Raw genomic sequence first — 23599 nt, forward strand, 5'->3', positions numbered from 1 at the left:
TCTCTCCCCTGACCCCCACCTCCATCCATCCATCCCGTGACTCTCCTCTCTCCCTTCCCCTCCATGTGTCCAGCGATTCTCCTTCACCTCCATGCATCCTTCCCTCCCATTCCACCTGCCCGCCCTCTCTCTGACGGCAGCGCTTCCCAGACGCTGCCTACCGCCGCCACGATCTACCTCCTCCCTCTGTCTCACTCTCAACAGCAGTGGTAGCGATTCAAACACGTTACCTCCTGCTTCTAACCCGGAAGCGTCTCCTCTGCAGAGGAGACGCTTCCGGGTTAGAAGCAGGAGGCAGCGTGTTTGAATCGCGACGCTACCGCTGCTGTTGAGAGTGCTGACTTGAAAGGTATTTGCTGTATTATATATCTCAGAAACTTATCCTGTATTTTCTTGTGTGTGATTTAGATTTTTTATTGATCGTGGTTTCATTTTGTTGAATTATTGTATTTACTTGTTTTATTTATTTACATTTATCTGTTTTTATTAAGATACCCCTGAAGAAGACTGTGTTTGTCAAAACACAGCCCGTGTTGGGTTATTCTATCGGCAATTATTTTGAAGAATAAACTTTGGTCATCCTGAAAATTTTGGTTGGCTTTCTCCACTTCTTTTGTTTTGATTTGCACAGAAATTACACCAACTTTAAAATTACATACCCCTTTTAAAATTACCCCATGGAAAGTACCCACACACATTGACATCTGTTCTGAGGCTATGTGCTAAAGTGTTGTCATACTGGAATTGCCCCCTCCAAAAGAATGAAAATGGATGCTACCAGTTTTCTGAGTGACTTTTATGGAACAATGCCTCCTCTAGAAGCAATTGTTAATGTACTGGGCAGTTATTTATGTTTGAGTGATGCAGACAACAAAAGTTTTTATTTTTTGGAAAAACAAACAAAAGTGCTGGCCAAAAGTGGAAAACCTTGCACAGGGGATCCTGTGCATTCCTGCCATTGCAGGAAGGACTGTGGAAGACAGCAGAGCTAGACTGAATCCTGAGATTCATCCACAGATTAAAATCAAAGGTACTTCATAGGGCATATTTCTCCCCCACTAGGGCATACAGAGTGGTTTGTATTTTGCCCCCTGGACATTTTAACAGGGTGAATTAGGGTTCCTTGGGATAGTAACAGTCAGGTATTTTTGGTGTTGGAAGGGTTAGGGGTTATTTTAGCTTCTCTTTATTGTTTTTTTATTTGTGATTTATAAACCGTTGTACATAATATGATTCCTTTTTATACTTTAATTAAAAAAAAAATGATTTAAATATAAAACCATAAGTGTTTGAGGCTTCTATAAATTAGAACAGAACCCATGGGGATGGGGACAAACTCTGTACCTGTGTCATTCTCTAGTCCTAAACACAATCTGTGTACCATTTAAACCCACTGGCAGGTTTCTGGGACATCAAAGGAAAAATAGTCACAGCAAAATCAAATTGCTCAATGTTAAAAAAAAAAAAAAAAAAAGATGTTTCTCTGTTCTTTAACCTGGCCGGGAGCTTAGGCCTAAAACAACTGCAAGCCATGAAAAAATAAATTCAAAAGGCATAAGAAACTAAGTTTTAAAAAAAACAGAAGGGAGAACAAAAGAAAAGAAAAGAAAAGAGGAAACATCCCATGCTACTCATGGGAAAAGAGGCAGGAAGGCAAAAAACAAAACAACAACAAAGCGAATGCTACATACCTGTAGAAGGTATTCTCCGAGGACAGCAGGCTGATTGTTCTCACTGATGGGTGACGTCCTCGGCAGCCCCTCCAATCGGAATCTTCCTAGCAAAGTCCTTTGCTAGCTCTCGCGCGCATGCGCGGCCGTCTTCCCGCCCGAAACCGGCTCGAGCCGGCCAGTCCAGTATGTAGCAAGACAATACAGTTCAAGGGAAGACACAACTCCAAAGGGGAGGCGGGCGGGTTTGTGAGAACAATCAGCCTGCTGTCCTCGGAGAATACCTTCTACAGGTATGTAGCATTCGCTTTCTCCGAGGACAAGCAGGCTGCTTGTTCTCACTGATGGGGTATCCCTAGCCCCCAGGCTCACTCAAAACAACAACCATGGTCAATTGGGCCTCGCAACGGCGAGGACATAACTGAGATTGACCTAAAAAATTTACCAACTAACTGAGAGTGCAGCCTGGAACAGAACAAACAGGGCCCTCGGGGGGTGGAGTTGGATCCTAAAGCCCAAACAGGTTCTGAAGAACTGACTGCCCGAACCGACTGTCGCGTCGGGTATCCTGCTGCAGGCAGTAATGAGATGTGAATGTGTGGACAGATGACCACGTCGCAGCTTTGCAAATTTCTTCAATGGAGGCTAACTTCAAGTGGGCTACCGACGCAGCCATGGCTCTAACATTATGAGCCGTGACATGACCCTCAAGAGCCAGCCCCGCCTGGGCGTAAGTGAAGGAAATGCAATCTGCTAGCCAATTGGATATGGTGCGTTTCCCTACAGCCACTCCCCTCCTATTGGGATCAAAAGAAACAAACAATTGGGCGGACTGTCTGTGGGGCTGTGTCCGCTCCAGGTAGAAGGCCAATGCTCTCTTGCAGTCCAATGTGTGCAGCTGACGTTCAGCAGGGCAGGAATGAGGACGGGGAAAGAATGTTGGCAAGACAATTGACTGGTTCAGATGGAACTCCGACACGACCTTTGGCAAGAACTTAGGGTGAGTGCGGAGGACTACTCTGTTATGATGAAATTTGGTGTAAGGGGCCTGGGCTACCAGGGCCTGAAGCTCACTGACTCTACGAGCTGAAGTAACTGCCACCAAGAAAATGACCTTCCAGGTCAAGTACTTCAGATGGCAGGAATTCAGTGGCTCAAAAGGAGGTTTCATCAGCTGGGTGAGAACGACATTGAGATCCCATGACACTGTAGGAGGCTTGACAGGGGGCTTTGACAAAAGCAAACCTCTCATGAAGCGAACAACTAAAGGCTGTCCTGAGATCGGCTTACCTTCCACACGGTAATGGTATGCACTGATTGCACTAAGGTGAACTCTTACAGAGTTGGTCTTGAGACCAGACTCAGACAAGTGCAGAAGGTATTCAAGCAGGGTCTGTGTAGGACAAGAGCGAGGATCTAGGGCCTTGCTGTCACACCAGACGGCAAACCTCCTCCAATGGAAGAAGTAACTCCTCTTAGTGGAATCTTTCCTGGAAGCAAGCAAGATGCGGGAGACACCCTCTGACAGAACCAAAGAGGCAAAGTCTACGCCCTCAACATCCAGGCCGTGAGAGCCAGAGACTGGAGGTTGGGATGCAGAAGAGCCCCTTCGTTCTGCGTGATGAGGGTCGGAAAACACTCCAATCTCCACGGTTCTTCGGAGGATAACTCCAGAAGAAGAGGGAACCAGATCTGACGCGGCCAAAAAGGAGCAATCAGAATCATGGTGCCTCGGTCTTGTTTGAGTTTCAACAAAGTCTTCCCCACCAGAGGAATGGGAGGATAAGCATACAGCAGGCCTTCCCCCCAATCCAGGAGGAAGGCATCCGATGCCAGTCTGCCGTTGGCCTGAAGCCTGGAACAGAACTGAGGGACTTTGTGGTTCACTCGAGATGCGAAGAGATCCACCAAGGGGGTGCCCCATGCTTGGAAGATCTGGCGCACCACTCGGGAATTGAGCGACCACTCGTGAGGTTGCATAATCCTGCTCAACCTGTCGGCCAGACTGTTGTTTACGCCTGCCAGATATGTGGCTTGGAGCACCATGCCTTGACGGCGAGCCCAGAGCCACATGCTGACGGCTTCCTGACACAGGGGGCGAGATCCGGTGCCCCCCTGCTTGTTGACATAGTACATGGCAACCTGGTTGTCTGTCTGAATTTGGATAATTTGGTGGGACAGCCGATCTCTGAAAGCCTTCAGGGCGTTCCAGATCGCTCGCAACTCCAGGAGATTGATCTGTAGACCGCGTTCCTGGAGGGACCAGCTTCCTTGGGTGTGAAGCCCATCGACATGAGCTCCCCACCCCAGGAGAGACGCATCCGTTGTCAGCACTTTTTGTGGCTGAGGAATTTGGAAAGGACGTCCCAGAGTCAAATTGGACCAGATTGTCCACCAATACAGGGATTCGAGAAAACTCGTGGACAGGTGGATCACGTCTTCTAGACCCCCAGCAGCCTGAAACCACTGGGAGGCTAGGGTCCATTGAGCAGATCTCATGTGAAGACGGGCCATGGGAGTCACATGAACTGTGGAGGCCATGTGGCCCAGCAATCTCAACATCTGCCGAGCTGTGATCTGCTGGGACGTTCGCACCCGCGAGACGAGGGACAACAAGTTGTTGGCCCTCACCTCTGGGAGATAGGCGCGAGCCGTCCGAGAATCCAGCAGAGCTCCTATGAATTCGAGCTTCTGCACTGGGAGAAGATGGGACTTTGGATAATTTATCACAAACCCCAGTAGCTCCAGGAGGCGAATAGTCATCTGCATGGACTGCAGGGCTCCTGCCTCGGATGTGTTCTTCACCAGCCAATCGTCGAGATATGGGAACACATGCACCCCCAGCCTGCGAAGCGCCGCTGCTACCACAGCTAGGCACTTTGTGAACACCCTGGGCGCAGAGGCGAGCCCAAAGGGTAGCACACAGTACTGGAAGTGGCGTGTGCCCAACTGAAATCGCAGATACTGCCTGTGAGCTGGCAGTATCGGGATGTGAGTGTAGGCATCCTTCAAGTCCAGAGAGCATAGCCAATCGTTTTGCTGAATCATGGGGAGAAGGGTGCCCAGGGAAAGCATCCTGAACTTTTCTTTTACGAGATATTTGTTCAGGGCCCTTAGGTCTAGGATGGGACGCATCCCCCCTGTTTTCTTTTCCACAAGGAAGTACCTGGAATAGAATCCCAGCCCTTCTTGCCCGGATGGCACGGGCTCGACCGCAGTGGCGCTGAGAAGGGCGGAGAGTTCCTCTGCAAGTACCTGCTTGTGCTGGAAGCTGTAGGACTGAGCTCCCGGTGGACAATTTGGAGGTTTGGAAGCCAAATTGAGGGTGTATCCTTGCCGGACTATTTGCAGAACCCACTGATCGGAGGTTATGAGAGGCCACCTTTGGTGAAAAGCTTTCAACCTCCCTCCGACTGGCAGGTCGCCCGACACTGACACTTGGATGTCGGCTATGCTCTGCTGGAGCCAGTCAAAAGCTCGCCCCTTGCTTTTGCTGGGGAGCCGCGGGGCCTTGCTGAGGCGCACGCTGCTGACGAGAGCGCGCGCGCTGGGGCTTAGCCTGGGCCGCAGGCTGTCGGGAAGGAGGATTGTACCTACGCTTACCAGAAGTATAGGGAACAGTCTTCCTTCCCCCGAAAAATCGTCTACCTGTAGAGGTAGAAGCTGAAGGCTGCCGGCGGGAGAACTTGTCGAATGCGGTGTCCCGCTGGTGGAGAGACTCTACCACCTGCTCGACTTTTTCCCCAAAAATGTTGTCCGCACGGCAAGGCGAGTCCGCAATCCGCTGCTGGATTCTATTCTCCAGGTCGGCGGCACGCAGCCATGAGAGCCTGCGCATCACCACACCTTGAGCAGCGGCCCTGGACGCAACATCAAAAGTGTCATAAACTCCTCTGGCCAGGAATTTTCTGCACGCCTTCAGCTGCCTGACCACCTGCTGAAAAGGCTTGGCTTGCTCAGGGGGAAGAGCATCAACCAAGCCCGCCAACTGTCGCACATTGTTCCGCATGTGTATGCTCGTGTAGAGCTGGTAAGACTGAATTTTGGCCACGAGCATAGAGGAATGGTAGGCCTTCCTCCCAAAGGAGTCTAAGGTTCTAGAGTCTTTGCCCGGGGGCGCCGAAGCATGCTCCCTAGAACTCTTAGCCTTCTTTAGGGCCAGATCCACAACTCCAGAGTCGTGAGGCAACTGAGTGCGCATCAGCTCTGGGTCCCCATGGATCCGGTACTGGGACTCGATCTTCTTGGGGATGTGGGGATTAGTTAAAGGCTTGGTCCAGTTCGCCAGCAATGTCTTTTTCAGGACATGGTGCAGGGGAACAGTGGACGCTTCCTTAGGTGGAGAAGGATAGTCCAGGAGCTCAAACATTTCAGCCCTGGGCTCGTCCTCCACAACCACCGGGAAGGGGATGGCCGTAGACATCTCCCGGACAAAGGAAGCAAAAGACAGACTCTCAGGAGGAGAAAGCTGTCTTTCAGGAGAGGGAGTGGGATCAGAAGGTAGACCCTCAGACTCCTCGTCAGAGAAATATCTGGGGTCTTCTTCTTCCTCCCACGAGGCCTCACCCTCGGTGTCAGACACAAGTTCACGGACCTGCGTCTGCAACCGTGCCCGGCTCGACTCCGTGGAGCCACGTCCACGATGGGGGCGTCGAGAGGTAGACTCCCTCGCCCGCATCGGCGAAGCTCCCTCCGCCGACGTAGTCGGGGAGCCCTCCTGGGAGGTGGCCGCAGTCGGCACCGCACGCGGTACCGACGTCGGGGACCTCACCCCGGGCGATGGGCCAGCCGGCGCCACGCTCGACGGTACCGGAGGCGCAAGCACCGCCGGTACCGGAGGGGTAGGGCGCAACAGCTCTCCCAGAATCTCTGGGAGAACGGCCCGGAGGCTCTCGTTCAGAGCGGCTGCAGAGAAAGGCATGGAGGTCGATGCAGGCGTCGACGTCAGAACCTGTTCCGGGCGTGGAGGCTGTTCCGGGCTGTCCAGAGTGGAGCGCATCGACACCTCCTGAACAGAGGGTGAGCGGTCCTCTCGGTGCCGATGCCTGCTGGGTGCCGACTCCCTCGGCGACCCAGAGCTCTCGGTGCCGACGCGGGGAGGAGACCGGTGTCGATGCTTCTTCGACTTCTTCCGAAGCATGTCACCGGAGCTCCCCGGCACCGACGAGGAGGACGTAGAATCCATCCGTCGCTTCCTCGGGGCCGAGGCCGAAGGAGGTCGGTCTCGGGGGGGCTGTACCGCAGGAGCCCTCAGGGTAGGAGGAGACCCACCCGAGGGCTCACCGCCACCAGCAGGGGAATGGACAGCCCTCACCTGCACTCCACTCGATGCACCACCGCCCGACGACATCAGGAGACGAGGTCCCGGTACCACCAACGTCGATGCAGCTATCCGATGTCTCGGCGCCGATGCAGAGGGCCGATGCCTCGATGCACTCGATGCACTGGCAGCCAAGGAAGAAGGTCTGGACGCTGATGACGTCGATGCACACGATGACCCCGGTGCCGATGCCGACGAAGAGCCCGAGAACAAAACGTTCCACTGGGCCAATCTCGCTACTTGAGTCCGCCTTTGTAAGAGGGAACACAGACTACAGTTCTGGGGACGGTGCTCGGCCCCCAGACACTGAAGACACGAAGAGTGCCTATCAGTGAGCGAGATTACCCGGGCGCACTGGGTGCACTTCTTGAAGCCGCTGGAAGGCTTCGATGTCATGGGCGGAAAAATCACGCCGGCGAAGTCAAAATCCGAAATGACGAATTTGGAGCACCAAAACTTTAAGGGAGAAAAATCTCGACCGAGGCCGAAAAGAGGCCTACCCCGACAACGAAAGAAAACTTACCGGGGCAAAAACTGGAAATACGGGAAGGGGCAAACAAAACCCAAGGGGGTTTCCGGAGCACTTTCCGAACGAAAGAAAACTTTTCCGAAGAAAAAACACGTCGATTAAATAACGGACGCGCGAGGTCGACTCTCCGGGGCTCAACACGGCAAAAAACACAGCCGTACCGAGTGCGGACGAAAGAAGACTGGCCGGCTCGAGCCGGTTTCGGGCGGGAAGACGGCCGCGCATGCGCGGTGCGCGCGGGCGCGCGAGAGCTAGCAAAGGACTTTGCTAGGAAGATTCCGATTGGAGGGGCTGCCGAGGACGTCACCCATCAGTGAGAACAAGCAGCCTGCTTGTCCTCGGAGAAAAAACTCTACACTCGCTCCCACAATTGAAGACATTTCTTCACAGCTCTGTTGAGAAAGTGAAACTACAGGTCGTACACGAAGTTGTACAATGCTGGGCAGCATCCGCATCAGTGCTCCATCGGTGACATCATCCACATGTGAGAAACTCTCTCATGCTCATCTTTTGGAGAACACAGTACTCCAAAAGGTCCATAGCACTCAATCTGAAGAAAAGCATTCAATCCCATGCCCTACATCATTGCCTACTTCAGTTCCCCAAAACATTTTGTAAATAAGAATGCTTTCAATTGTTTCCTAAAGATAGCTGTATCTGACAAATCTGAGTTGTACCGGAATCTGGCTCCACTGTGTGCTACAGTGGTCAAAAAAAAAAAAAAAAAACCCAGGATGCTAGGAATCATTAGGAAAGGGATGGAAAACAAGACAAAGAATATTATAATACTTCTGTATTGCTCCATGGTGTGACCTCACTTTGAGTACTGCGTGCAATTGTGGTTGCCGTATCAAAAAAAAAAAAAAAATAGATAGAGGAATTAGAAGAGGTTCATAGAAAGGCAACCAAAATGATAAAGGGGATGGAAAGCCTCTCAAATGAGAAAGGTTAAAAAAGGTTAGGGCTCTTCAGCTTGGAAAAGAGATGGCCGAGGGAGGATATGCAGTGGCTTCCCCCATATCTATCCCAATAGCAGACTATGGACTATTCCTTTAAGAACTGTCCAAATCTTTTTTTAAATCCAGATAAGCTAACAGCTGTAACCACATCCTCTGGCAAAGAGCTCCAGAGCTTAACTATTCATTGAGTGAAAAAAATATTTCCTCCTATTTGTTTTAAAAGTATTACTATGTAACTTCATTGCATGTTCCCTGGTCTTTGTACCTTTTGAAAGAGTAAAAAAAATCAATTCACCGTTACCCGTTCTACACCACTCAGGATTTTATAGACCTCAAATCATATCTCCCCCTCAGCCGTCTTTTCCAAGTTGAATAGCACTAACCTCTTTAGCCCTTCCTCATAGGAGAGGAGTTACGCCCCTTTATCATTTTGCTTGCTCTTCTTTCAACCTCTTCTAATACTGCTATGTCTTTTTTGAGATATGGCGACCAGAATAGTACACAATACTCAAGGTGAGGTCACACTATGGAGCAATATGGAGGCATTATAAAATTCTCAGTCCTTTACCATCCCCTTTCCTAGTAATTCCTAGCATTCTGTTTGCTTTTTTGGCCGTCGCCACACACTGGGAAGATGACACCTAGATCTTTTTCTTGAGTGCTGACTGTAATGGCAATCAAGATCATTAGATAGATAGATAGATAGATAGATAGATAGATAGATAGATAGATAGATAGATAGAGATATCTATCCATCTATCTATATATGTATATATCTATATATATAGATATATATAGATAGATAGATAATGATATTATAATTAGGATTTCTTGGTTATAGAATTTACATGCTGTAGAATTGTATCAGACCTTACTGCAGAATATAATAATCACTGAAATAAGTTGCTAAAGTAAGAAAGGTCACATATATGTCATGCTTGTAATCAACTAGCTTTTTAGTGAGAAGTAGGCCGGAATCATCTCAGGAGTTTGGAATGTTTTAATTAACTGAGATAATGAAGGAGGTGTGTGTGCCTTAACTAAAAAAGGTAGCTGGAGGGGCAAGGAAGGGAATCATTATATTTTCTTTCTTCGTCTTATTTGTTAACCAGAACTATAGCACCTGATGATTGTGGGATAACAGTATTCCTGGTTATTTAAGGTTACATTTGAATCAGTATTGACAGACTGCTGACCGAGTTTCCTTATGTTTGGTAGTTTTCCTGCATGCAGGTTTGATTTACAAATAAAGATCTTTATATAATTGAGCCCAGAGTTCTGCGAATTTCTTCAGTAAAGGGAAAATTTCCATAACAGTGACGCCCAAGCTAGGCCCTAGCATCCAGTAACTATGATTCGGATTATTCCTCCCAATGTGCATTACTTTGCATTTGTCCACATTAAATTTCATCTGCCATTTGGATGCTCAGTCTTCCAGTCTCCTAAGCTCTTCCTGTAATTTTTCACAGTCAGCACGTGTTTTTGACAACCTTGAATAATTGTGTCCTCTGCAAATTTAATCATCTCACTCATTCTGATTTCCAGATCATTTATAAGTATGTTAAGTAGAAACCAGTCCCAGTACAGATTCAATTCAACTCAAGATCTTATATAACGCTAAAATCCCCCGTTCAGAGTGGTTTACATCATCTGAGGGGCTTATGCTGGATACAGTGTGATAGCTACTAAGCCGTGCTCTTTTTTTTAAATGGCCACACACTAATTTCCCCATTGGCGCATGGCCCTTATCGCCACCTATTTAGAAGGAAGTAAGGGCTCCTGCGCTAATCGGGTAGTGCGTGGTAATGAGTCTGCACTACCTGATTAGTGCAGGGCATGCCCACTCTCTGCTCCCTCGCTAGAAAATCATTTCTATTTTCTACCGCGCGGATCAGCACGTGCTGATCAAAGCGATACTGCGGGACACCTCAGCGTGCCCCGCAGTGGTGCTGTTTTGGTGTTCCTTTGGTAAAAGGGCTCCTTAGTCCAGTTCTGTTAAATCTTCAAAGTTATTTTGCCCTCAAACCTTCTTGATTCCTTCCATGTAAATTTTTTCCCTAATTTCCCATTGGGTTGGAAAGGCTTTAAAAAAAAAAAAAAAGACAAGATGCTAAGCAGAAATGGAAAGAACAATGAAGTAACATACTCAAGGTTCTGTTCACCTATACAATAATTCTATAATGATCCCTAGTGTCTACTGATGTGTACTATACCTGTGGGCACTTCTTTACATTTCCTCGCAGCCAGCGATCAATACAGGTAAAGCCAAAGAGATGGCCACAGCGTAGGGTAGACAGGCGGTGCTGTCCAGCGTTCGTCCACGGCTCAAAGCAAATAGCACAAGTATCTGCATCTTCCTCATCCTCAGTGTGAGCAATAGAAGCTGCTGCATCAGCCTTCTTCAATGGGCTTTTCTGGAAGAATAAGTAGTAAGTCAAACTACAGATCTCCTGAACAATGAATAGAATGTTTCCTCAAATGGGGTTCCTATGTAATGGGGGGGGGGGTGGGGGGGCGGAGAGAGAAAAGAACCCCCCACTGAAAACTCAAGCCAAGTATTTAAAGTAACTAATATGAATTCAGTGTTCCATTTCTTTTCAAATTATATAGCCTTATAGTGCTCCCTAACACTATGCTGGGATATGCTGTTCAGCACTGGCTAAAAGGGGAGAGCGCCCCCTAGTAAGTAATCAAAAAACATTCCCCGATTCACCCAATAATCCTCAAATTTGTTGTAGCCAAGTTGTGTGTGCATATTATATTGTTTTAAGTAAGTAGTCCAGTTTGTATCCTGAACTACTAGTTGCTTTACTTCCTGGTAGTGACAACTCACAGCATAAAGGTCACCCCTTTACATGTGATCTGTTCCTCCAGGTTTGGGAGCTAACTGCCCTGGTCTGCCTCAGTCTCTGGTCACATTACTCCTCCCCCACCAGTGGATTTTGTTTTGGGGTTTTTTTGTTTTTAATTTGTCCTGGCCTCTGCCCTGCTACCTTTTAGGTATGCCTGCTTTCCCATCCTCTTGAGCACATGAAAAGAAGAGGGCACAAAGACTCCATCTTAACTCTCTTGAGCTGTCCTCTTTCCCTATGTACCGGTACCTTCTTTTCATCTCTCTCATATTACCAACGCTCCACCACAGTTTCAGCATCAACTACAGCAGCAGACCCAGAGCTCTTAGTTTGATCATTCCTCCCTCCCTCTGACTGTGCAAGTGGCCTGCAGTTTATTTGTTACAATAAGATATTTCAGACAGTGTGTTTTCCTTATGGAGGATGGTGCAGGTTTAGCTGTCTAGATAAGCAAGGTATGGGAAAATTAGGTTCTTACCTTGGTAATTTTCTTTCCTTTAGTCACAGCAGATGAATCCATTAACTGATGGGTTGTATCCGCCTACCAGCAGGTGGAGATAGAGAACACCGAAAAACCATAGTGCCTCTTGGATGGCTAGCCCCAACAGTATTTGAAATTTCCAAAGCAGAGTGAACCATAAAGGTATAACAACATAAAATTTTCTCACAGCAAACAAACGCCCCAGCACAGGAGCAACAACCATACAAAGGAGGGATGAACTCAACCTCCTGTAGTAGAACATCATGTAGAACTTTTGAGAACTGGTATCCAACTTCTCCCAATGAGATCTATATCTGCATGAAAGATCTGAACAAAAAACAAGTCAGACAGGGAGGGATCATGGATTCATCTGCTGTGACTAAAGGAAAGAAAATTACCAAGATAAGAACTCCCTATCCTCAGGTAACCGCTGGGGTTTAGAGTCCCCCAACTCTTTCACAATCTTCTCCAAATAACAGGAGTCCCCTCTTTTCATAGTTAATCAATGCCTGTCAAAATCAAGCCTCAGGCCAGTTATCCGCTTTCTTCCCATGCTCCACCACAACCTGCCATGCAGAGTCTCTCCTCGGTGCTGCCTCTTCTCTTGGTTCCTGGGCCTGTGCAGGTACATCCTTGCATCCCATAGAATGTAATGCCGACCATGCTTCTGCCACTGTTGTAACTTTGCGGGATTTCCCCTCCACTGTAATCCACACCGCAAAAGGAAAGAGCCATCTGTATCTGATCCCCCTGGCTCTCATGAATCCAGTGACTTCTCTAAAAGCCCCGCGTTTCTGCAACGTAACGCGTGCCAAGTCCTGAAAAACCCCTATCTTATAGGTTTTCCATTCAATTTCCTTGCTCAGCCGCGCTTTTCTCAGGATTTGCTCTTTAATGGGATAGTCCAGGAAGCAAACCACCGCATCTCTTGGATTTGAGTCTCTCCGCGGTCCCGCTGCGCAATACGCCCTTTGAATGCGGATCTCGGGGGGGGGGGGGTTGCCGAGCCTGAGGCCAGTATGTGTTGGCACAGCTCCCGTACTACAGCCTCACAGTTGTTAAATAAGTCCAGGTCAGGGATCCCCTTAAAACGCAAATTACTGCATCGGGACCTGTTCTCGAGGTCTTCCACTTGTTCCCTGAGCTGCTTCAACTCCTCGTGTTCCACAACCACATTTTTTTTCACGGTCTCCATTTCTGACCGAAGGGTCCCCATCCCCTCCTCGCCTACTCGGGATCCTAATTCAAGTATTTCCGCCCGTATATCTTTCAGGGCGCTTTGGACATCAAGTTGAACCTCTGCAAAATCCACCTTCAGATCTTTCAACAGCCCAGTCACCTCCGACGGTAACATACTCGCCTCCTCCATGCTGTCCTCCGTCCTCTTCGTTGGTTCCGGAGACTCCAGCACCGGCGCCATTTTACTTCCCCGCAGCTCCGGCCCCTCTTTCCCATTGCTCGCCTTCTCTTTTCATTCCGGCGTAAAACGGAACTGTTCCAGCGATTTTTTTGGCGGCATAGTCCGGGACCTTCACTATCGTGTGGTTTCTGCCCTTCTCTCTCCAGTAGGGTAAGTTTTCCAGCTCAATTTCTCAACAGCCCCAGTGGAGCTCCACGATCACACCACCATCTTGGGCCGTGACGTCACTTCCCTCTTCATCAGTATTTTTACTATTGCTTTTTATTTATGACTACAGAGATATCATATTTCATCATTTTAGAAAGATTTCAGATGTTCTAGTCCCTTTTGAGATGTTTTAGAGATGTTCCTCACATGTTTTATGGGTATTTACATTTTGAGATTTCTTCTGTGGTTGGAATGCATAGAATTGATTTCAATATGTTCCACCACATTTTAAATTTACTTAAGCTGTTTTAACGACTTTTCAGATGTTTTTTGAAGCAATTTTTGTAGTTCTGGAATTGCAGACATCAAGGCATTTTTAAGAACTGTGTGTGGATATTGAGAGTTTAACCCGATGTCAGCACTGCCATTTCCAAGTCAACACGGACTTTTTTTTTTTTGCATAACAGATAGCATTCTTTTTACTGTTTTTTTGACCTGTACATATTTTTTTAAACTTCTAGCCACAAGTTTTGGCTGTATTTATTGAAAATTATGTTTTAAACGGTTTTTTATGTTTCAACAATTTTTTATTGATGAGGTCACATGGTATACAATTCCATCTCAGTCAATATAAATCATATAACAGGGAACATTACTAAACCTGAAACGTCCATCATCAATGTTTTCCAAACTTTTCTCCCCTATCCCTTCCTTCTTGTCTTTTCCTATATTTATAATGTGTACATGTATAATTACTGTGCAGTTGCATAACCATTAATAAACTTTTATATGCAACTCCAATATTTATAACTCGTGTTTTACTCAGTTTATTATCCCAAGGTAAAATTATGTATAATCATACCTGATAATTTTCTTTCCATTAATCATAGCTGATCAATCCATAGACTGGTGGACCTGGTGGGTTGTGTCCATCTACCAGCAGGTGGAGATAGAGAGCAAACTTTTGCCTCCCTATATGTGGTCATGTGCTGCCGGAAACTCCTCAGTATGTCGATATCAAAGCTCCATCCGCAGGACTCAGCACTTAGAGAATTACACCCACGAAGGGACACTCTGCCCAGCTCACCACCGCCGAAACGGGGGAGGGGAATTAACCCAGCTCATCCCCACACAAGTGGGGGAGGGGAATCCGTCCAGCTCATCCCCGCGGAGCGGGGGAGGGACACCACACCCGCCGATGCGGGGGGATCTGGCTTATCCTGCAACCGCAACCGCGGGAGGAGCTGACTGACCCTAACACCGCCGAAGCGGGAGGGGTACAAAGCTGCCCTACAGCCGCACGAAGCGGGAGGGAGTGCCGGCAGAATTTATGTCTCAATCCAGCCCCGTAAAACGGAGGGGAGAGGAATGCAGCAGCTCACTGTAACACAAACTCGTCTCAACTCTTGAAGAATCCAAGTGAAAGAAGAACTTGAACACGAAGTCCTCCTGAAGTAACTGAAGGCTAAACTTGAACCTAAAATTCAACCAGAATATAAACAGTACAGATATCTGGGAGGGGCTATGGATTGATCAGCTATGATTAATGGAAAGAAAATTATCAGGTATGATTATACATAATTTTACCTTCCATATCATCAAGCTGATCAATCCATAGACTGGTGGGATGTACCGAAGCAGTACTCACCCAGGGCGGGACATAGAAATCCCTGACCTCAACACTGAAGCTCCAAACCGGGCCTCCGCCCGTGCAGCTACAGTCAAACGGTAATGCTTGGAGAATGTATAAGCCGAAGCCCACGTTGCCGCCTTGCATATCTCTTCCAAGGAGACGGATCCGGCCTCTGCCATCGAGGCCGCCTGAGCTCTGGTGGAGTGAGCCTTCAGCTGGATAGGCGGCACCTTCCCCGCGGCCACATAAGCCGCTGCAATGGCTTCCTTGACCCATCTTGCCACTGTAGGCTTAGCAGCCTGCAGACCCTTACGAGGACCTGCAAACAGGACAAACAGATGATCCGATTTCCGGAAATCATTGGTCACTTCCAAGTATCTGATGATGACTCGTCTCACATCCAGATATTCAAGAGCGGAGTACTCCTCTGGGTAGTCCTCCCTACGAAAGGAAGGGAGACAGAGCTGCTGATTCACATAGAAGCGAGAACCAATCTTGGGCAGGAAGGCAGGCACTGTGCGAATAGTCACTCCTGCCTCAGTGAACTGCAGAAAAGGCTCTCGACATGAGAGCGCCTGGAGCTCGGAAACTCTTCTGGCTGAAGTGATAGCCACCAAAAAGACTGCTTTCAACGTCAGGTCTTTCAGAGATGCCCTCGACAAGGGTTCCAAAGGCGGCTTCTGCAATGCTCTTAGCACCAGGTTGAGATTCCACGCAGGCACCACTGAGTGCAGAGGAGGGCGCAGGTGATTAACTCCCTTGAGAAAGCGCACCACATCTGGCTGCGAAGCCAGGGAAGCACCCTTCAGGCGGCCCCTGAAGCAAGCCAGAGCCGCTACCTGGACTTTAAGGGAACTGAGCGACAGGCCTTTCTCCAGACCTTCTTGCAGGAACGCCAACACTGAAGAAATTGGAGCAGTGAAGGGAGAAAGTGAGCCTGCTTCACACCATGCTGCAAAGATACGCCAAACCCTGGCGTAAGCAGTAGAAGTAGAGCGCTTCCTCGCTCTCAGCATAGTGGCGATGACCTTGTCTGAGAAGCCCTTCTTCCTCAGACGCTGCCGCTCAATAGCCAGGCCGTAAGACCAAAGGGAGAGGGATCCTCCATCACCACGGGACCCTGATGTAACAGGCCCTGCTCCACTGACAGCCGCAGAGGATCGTCGACTGAGAGCCTGAACAAGTCCGCATACCAGGGACGTCTGGGCCAATCCGGACCCACCAGGATTACCCTGCCGGGATGCTTTGCCACCCGGTCTAGCACCCTGCCCAACATGGGCCAGGGCGGGAACACATAGAGGAGCTCTTGTGTCGGCCACTGTTGGAGAAGAGCATCTACTCCCAGGGATCGAGGGTCCCGTCCTCTGCTGAAAAAGCGCGGCACTTGGCCATTGGCCGATGACGCCATCAGATCTAGGCTCGGCTGGCCCCAGCGCTTCGTGATGTCCAAGAACGCCTGAGCAGATAGTTGCCACTCTCCGGGCTCCAAGGTATGGCGACTGAGAAAGTCCGCCTTGACATTCATGACTCCGGCAATGTGGGCCGCTGAAAGCTGCTCCAGGTTCGCTTCCGCCCACTGGCAAAGACTCATAGCCTCCTGGCTAGAGGGGCGCTCTTGGTACCTCCCTGGCGGTTGATATAGGCCACAGCCGTGGCATTGTCCGACAGGACCCGTACAGGCTTCAACACCAGTACCGGGATGAACTCCAATAACACCAACCGAATGGCTCTGAGTTCCAGGAGGTTGATAGACCACTTGCCTCTGCAGGAGACTAGAGCCCCTGCGCTGTCCTTCCCAAGCAGTGGGCTCCCCAGCCCATCAAAGAGGCGTCTGTCGTGACGACAATCCACTCCGGGGTCACCAGAGGCAATCCTGCAGACAACTTGTCTGTCTGCGTCCACCAGCTCAGCGCCTTGCGCACTGCTGGGTCCACGGGAAGGCGCACAGCATAATCCTCCGACATCGGAGTCCAGCGCAGCAGCAGAGATAGCTGTAGTGGTCTCATATGAGCCCTGGCCCAGGGCACTACTTCCATCGTGGCCGTCATAGAGCCCAACAGCTGCACGTAGTCCCAAGCCCGAATAGGAGAGGCTACTAGGAACTAGTCCACCTGAGCCTGAAGCTTGACAATCCGATTGTCTGGCAGGAACACTCTGCCCACCTGGGTGTCGAATCGAACTCCCAGATACACCAGGGACTGAGTCGGGCGCAGCTGGCTCTTCTTCCAGTTGATGATCCATCCCAGGGAGCTCAAAAGAGCAACTACCCGGTCCATAGCTTTGCCGCACTCTGCATAAGAGGGGGCTCGGATCAACCAGTCGTCCAGATAAGGATGGACTTGTACTCCTTCCTTTAGCAGGAAGGCCGCTATGACCCCCATTACTTTGGAAAAGGTCCGCGGAGCAGTAGCCAACCCGAAAGGGAGGGCTCTGAACTGGAAGTGTCGTCTCAGGACTGTAAAACGCAGAAAGCGTTGGAGAGGAGGCCAGATGGGAATATGCAGGTACGCTTCCTTGATGTCCAAGGAAGCCAAGAACTCTCCTGCCTTCACTGCCGCTATAACAGAGCGAAGAGTCTCCATGCGAAAGTGCCTCACTTTCCAGGCCCGATTGACCCCTTTGAGGTCGAGGATAGGCCGGACAGAACCTCCTTTCTTTGGAACCACAAAGTAAATGGAGTAACGTCCCTTGCCAAACTGATTTTTTGGCACCGGAACGACCGCACCCAGGCGGATCAGGTTGGCCAAGGTCTGCTGCACTACCACAGCTTGACCGGAGACTTGCAGGGAGAGAGTACAAACCCGTCTCTTAAGGGTTGGCAGAACTCTAGCTTGTAGCAGTCTCTGATGACTTCCAGCACCCACGCGTCTGAAGTTACAGTGGTCCACTCGCCCAGAAACGAGGACAGCCGTCCTCCAATCTGCACTGGGGCGTGGACCAAGGCCCCGTCATTGGGTACGAGACCCTGGGGGAGGACCGGAGGAATGCTGCTTGGGGGAGAAATTCCTCTTGAAGGAAGAGGGGGCAGAGGAACCCGACTTGCCCGGGCGGTACCGATGGGCTTCCTGCAACCGTCCTCTGGAGGTATCGGGACGAGTACTAACCCGAGCCCTGACCTCTGGTAATTTCTTGCCCTTAGACGTGCCGAGATCGGTCACGATTTTGTCCAGCTCGACCCCAAAGAGCAGCTTGCCTTTAAAAGGCAATCTAGCCAGGCGGGATTTAGAGGCGTGGTCAGCAGACCAATGTTTCAGCCAAAGCCACCACCGCGCAGAGACTGTCTGAGCCATGCCTTTAGCTGAGGCTCTCCAGACATCATACAGCAAGTCTGCCAAATAGGCTAAGCCCGATTCCAGGGCCGGCCAATCAGCCCTCAAGGAATGATCCGAGGGGGAAGCCCGCTGCACCATAGTCCGGCACGCCCTGGCCACATAGGAGCCGCAAACTGAGGCCTGCAAACTTAAAGCAGCTGCCTCAAAGGACGACCTTAAGGCCGCCTCCAATCTTCTGTCTTGGGCGTCCTTTAGGGCCGTGCCACCTTCCACCGGCAACGCCGTTTTCTTAGTCACCGCAGTGATTAAAGAATCCACGGTAGGCCACAGATAGGCCTCACGTTCACTCACAGCCAAAGGATAGAGGCGGGACATAGCCCTAGCCACTTTAAGGCTCGTTTCCGGGACATCCCATTGAGCCGCAATTAAGGTGTGCATGGCATCATGCACGTGGAAGGTTCTAGGCGGGCGCTTCGTCCCCAGCATAATGGCAGAGCCAACAGGGGCTGAGGGAGAGACGTCCTCCGGAGAGGAAATCTTCAAAGTGTCCATGGCCTGTAACAACAGGTTGGGCAAATCCTCTGGGCTAAAAAGCCGCGCTGCAGAGGGGTCATCCGCTCCATCCGAGCGGGGATCTATCTCCTCCAAGGAATCCGCAAAGGATCGTTGGGAGACCTCAGACACGCTGCCCTCATCTACATCGGAGGAGACAAAAGTCCTCCAAGGCCTGGAAATCAACCCGAGGGCGTTTACCTCTGGGAACCTCAACCTCTTTATCAGAAGAGGGAGCAGGGGCAGCGTTTTGCATGAGGAAAGCCTGATGCAGCAGCAAAACAAACTCGGGGGAGAAACCCCCCAGACTGTGCACTTCCGCAGCCTGGGCAACAGCCCTAGACGCACTCTCAACCGGCGCTCGCAATAGCGGGGGAGAGACATGCTGCGCATCCAAAATGGCGTCCGGCGCGAAACTCCGTGAAGGAGCCGCGCGGGAAGAACGGCGCTTAACTTTAGCCGCTTTTGTGCCGTCGCCCAAATTAAGGGCGTTCATGGCATTAATGTCTCCAACCTCAAGGGCGGCCCCGAAGAAGCCGTCCGAGCCGCGTGGCCGGCCAAGATGGCGGAGGCGAGGAGCGGGGGATGGGCGTTTATGGCGGGAAAAAACCGCCACGCCGGAGGAACGACCGGGACATTCATCGGTCACTAAACTATCACCCATCAAGGGCGAATCAGGTTGTAAAACTCCCGCATCCCCTCTAGAAGCGCTCCAGCGATCCGGGGAGCGACCCTTTGCGCCCTCGCCCTCCGACGCCATTGCCACGAGGAGAAGAATCGGGGAACCCCCTGCCCGCTATAAAAAGGTAAAATTACCTGCTTGCCGCTCCGAGCTGTAACGAACTGGTGTCCCAGTGAGTAGCTGCAATGAACGTTTAAAGAAACGTCGAATTAAACGCCTTTAAAGACGTTTAAATTTTTTTTTTTTTTTTTTTTTTAAACGGAGCCAGCGGGAGGGGGGAGAAAAGGAGGGACCTGGCACCACCAGGTTTGCACTTGCTCAAAAGAGCCCTCAACCCCAGGCACTCAACAAAACCTAAAAATTAGGCTTGGAGGCCTAGCCAGAGCTGCTGCTGTGTGTGACCACCACCTGCTGAGATAGAGAACATACTGAGGAGTTTCCGGCAGCACATGACCACATATAGGGAGGCAAAAGTTTGCTCTCTATCTCCACCTGCTGGTAGATGGACACAACCCACCAGGTCCACCAGTCTATGGATTGATCAGCTTGATGATATGGAACAGTATTTACTGGTGGGTCCTCTTAATGTGCTCCTTCAAAGGATTGTTCTCCTATCTAATAATACACATGTCCCTATGCATTGAACATTACCCTTCCCACTCCTATACCCCGTCCCCCCCATCTCGCATAAAATGTTCTCTACACATCATGGTTAGTTACCTCTACCTCTGCACATGCTATTACTACCAGAGTGTAAAATATTGGTCTTGCTTCTTTTGGCACTGTGCTCCTCTTATATAATAGGGACAGATTATTGAGCACTGCGCTTCTCGCTTTATGTGAGATACTGTGTAAATATCTGTTCCAAATTGAAATAAAGGCTTTTCTTTTCTTTGGGGTGCCGCGTGCCGCTCTAGCCTCCCATAACATCAACTCATGAAATTTATTCCTCCAAAACCAGATGGTGGGTGGTTCCTCTTGCATCCAATGCCTCAGTATACATTTTTTCCACACTGCGTATGCCTTACCCAGTAATAGATCCATGTTCTTGTCTGATAGCTCATAGGCCCCCCTTTTGTTTAATAACACCCCTCTCCACGAGGGAATTAGTCTGTGGTCTATGAAAGTCTCAAGGTAATTATGGATCCTTTTTCCAGAATATTTTCACTTTGATACAACTCCAAAATGCATGCAGAAGTGTATTTCTCCCTCGTCTACACTTTACACACTGAGCATCCGGTGCACAGCCCGCTCTTGCTGCCTGTGTTTGTGCCATGTATCCCCTATGTAATATCCTATACTGGCTCTCCTATAGCACTGCCCCGCTAACCTGCCTGGGGATATCTTTTATCAATTTTGCAAAATTTACTCCCTTCAATTCATATCCCAAGTCTTTGCTCCAAGCCTCTATGAGTGCTCCATAGCTTCGGGGCGGACAGAGCGACAGCAGGGCCCGGTGCAAACTAGATATGGAAACGTGACCATGTGCATCCCCTTTTAAGAATTCTGAGTTTTTGTCCTAATTTTGTGCCCAATGCCTCTTGATCTAAGCTGTACCAATAGTGATGTAATTGTCTGTATGTAAAGTGATCTTTGTTAGTTAGAGAAAGTCTCCGCCCTAGGTCTTGAAATGTATACAAACCTCCTTCCTCATTTACTATGTGTTCCATTAGGCTGATTCCCATGTCTGCCCATCTTTTAATTAACCTAGCCTCCAGTCCAGGTGGAAAATCTCCATTTGATCTGGCCCATTTTAAAACTTGATGAGACTCTTCACCGTTTACTTAGGTCAAGCATTATCTCAATCTGTTAAATTTTCATAAACAGATTCTCAACCCTAAACCAACACACTCCATTGATGTTTTTTCTTAAAACATATTTCAAGTTAAATATAGCAGACTATTTTAAAATCCTTCCACAATACCCATTATCAAATAAAAACTGTCCTAGGATGGCTTCAATTGCATAACAAAAAGTAATGCCATTGTTAGTGTGCTTCACTGAAAGGTCAGAATTTATTTCCTATGGTCTGAAGTAAGCTCCCAAGCAAATGCAGTGTTCATACTAATCCTAATTACAGTGACATATTATACAAATCTGAAAAGAGAATTTGGGTTCCAAATGACTTTCCATTACCTGCTTGATCTGGGTCCCTGGCCCCAAATCCTGGTGTTCATACTCTGTTAAAGATGTGGCACCTCCAGAAAGATCCATCTGAATCTCAATATAAGCTGGAGGGACAAAAATGGGAAAAAAGAAAGGACAATCAAAACAGGAAGATGACTTAGATAGGGCAGTAGGACTGGAGATGTTGGTTTCATGGAGCTCAGAATTTCTCTATTTCTTATATACTGCCTACAAGCCTGAAAGCTATAGAAGTAGTGCACACTCAGATACAGTAGGTATTTTAACTGTGTAATAATAGAATTTCCCAGCACCTCCTGTTCCTATAAAGAAGAAATCAGTACTTACAAGCTAATTTTCTTACCTTAAGCCCCTTCAGACCAGTGCTGGCCACGCTCTCCCAAAGCCATCATACTCTGTAGAACTGCCTGCACCTGACAGCAACTCCCAGTGCTTGATTCAGCACTCCCTACTGACCCCTCACCTCAAGTCCTCACTCCTGCTTGGACGGGGTGACTCAGTGCAAATTAATCTGATTTCTGACTGTTTATAATTTTGTATTTCTTTCCCCTCCCCCCCCCCAGTTTTAGCTTACACAGGCCTTGAAAGGCAGGGACCTGGATTACCAGGAGTAGCACCCCTGGGCTATGTGGCATGGCCCACGTGTCTAAACTGGTTTGGAGGGGCAATGAGGAAAAAAAAAAGGGGGGGGGGTTCTTGGGGTAGAGTAGGATGTACAATTGTCATGGAAGAAATACATTCATTATGAATACCACCCCTACACACAAATTGATGGTGTACATATTGATTGTATTTTGGCCCTGGCAAATAAGTCCTAAGGGCATTTGTCAAACCTTGCCAATGAGACATAGAGGCATGTGTTTTGGGGCCACTATTAGACAAGCTGCTGCCAAGGGCAGTGTCACAAAACGCCTAGCCACCCCCCTAGGGTTACCCCGTGACCACTTAGAGGGTCTATCTCCAGCACAGCTCAGGTCCACCTACACCTGTCACTTGTGCTCTACACTATAACACCCTCCACCCACCGACTGGGTCACAACTGCCACTGGGAAAGTCTCCCGCTCTCTAATTATCCCCAGTGATTTCTAGATTACTTGGGCCACACTCCCAGTGGTCCCACAGTTCCCAGAAAGCACTCACAGACCCAACACACAAACCACCAGGATTCTTTATCAGTCCAGACAGGCAGAGGCAATAAACTGAAAATTGTTTGTCTTTAAAATATTGAACAATGAACAGAAAAGTACAATCAGCAAATAACAGGTTAACTGAAATATAGATCAATTATAAAACTATCTAAACATTTGTTTACTTTCTAAAAAGTACCTGGGAAGATCAGGACATATAAATGTTTACAGAACCTCAGCAAAGATTCTACTCTCTTTTCTTCCTGGCTAAGACTGAAGACAAAACCAGTAACTTCTGGAAAGCTTCAAACTCCATGCCAATCAGTGCACAGAACGAACAAGTTTGAAAGTATACTGCAGATTGCCTTTCCAAAAGGCTTAAAACAAAGAAAACAGCCTGGTTCTGTAGCAGCTTCAGAACATAAACATGAACCATCTTGCTGGCCAAACTAGAGAAATACACTTCAGGAAATAATTAAGGCAGTTTTACAGGCTTAAAACACACTGTTCTGTCACAGGCAGAAATTAAGGAACGGATCTCCACCTCATCTTTCTTACCCTTCCACCTGCTTCCTACCCCTGATCCTCCTCAACTTACAGAGCTGCTTTCATACCTATATCTGTCAACTGGGTTTCACTCTCATAGTTTGAACACATGAAGCTAGCAGGTCTCACAAATTTATGGAGGCCTACATAGTTCAAAACAGCGACAAAATGTACAGAAGAAACCCATAAAGCTACATGATAGCAGCATCAACAGGAAAGCAGAATGGATGAAACACAGTTAAGTACTGGTATCGGGAGGACGCA

At 48.9% G+C, this 23599-nt stretch overlaps 1 protein-coding gene across 1 annotated transcript in view; it reads right to left on the reverse strand.

Annotated features, from left to right (window-relative positions):
• Positions 1-23599, reverse strand: part of RFWD3 (ring finger and WD repeat domain 3) — a 188734-nt gene that overhangs the window by 121114 nt on the left and 44021 nt on the right. The window contains 2 exon segments of the mRNA XM_030203630.1: positions 10692-10892; positions 21654-21748. Of these exon segments, the coding sequence (XP_030059490.1) occupies positions 10692-10892; positions 21654-21748 (296 nt within the window).

Source organism: Microcaecilia unicolor, chromosome 5, assembly GCF_901765095.1.
Source record: "Microcaecilia unicolor chromosome 5, aMicUni1.1, whole genome shotgun sequence".
Classification (NCBI taxonomy): Eukaryota; Metazoa; Chordata; class Amphibia; order Gymnophiona; family Siphonopidae; genus Microcaecilia; species Microcaecilia unicolor.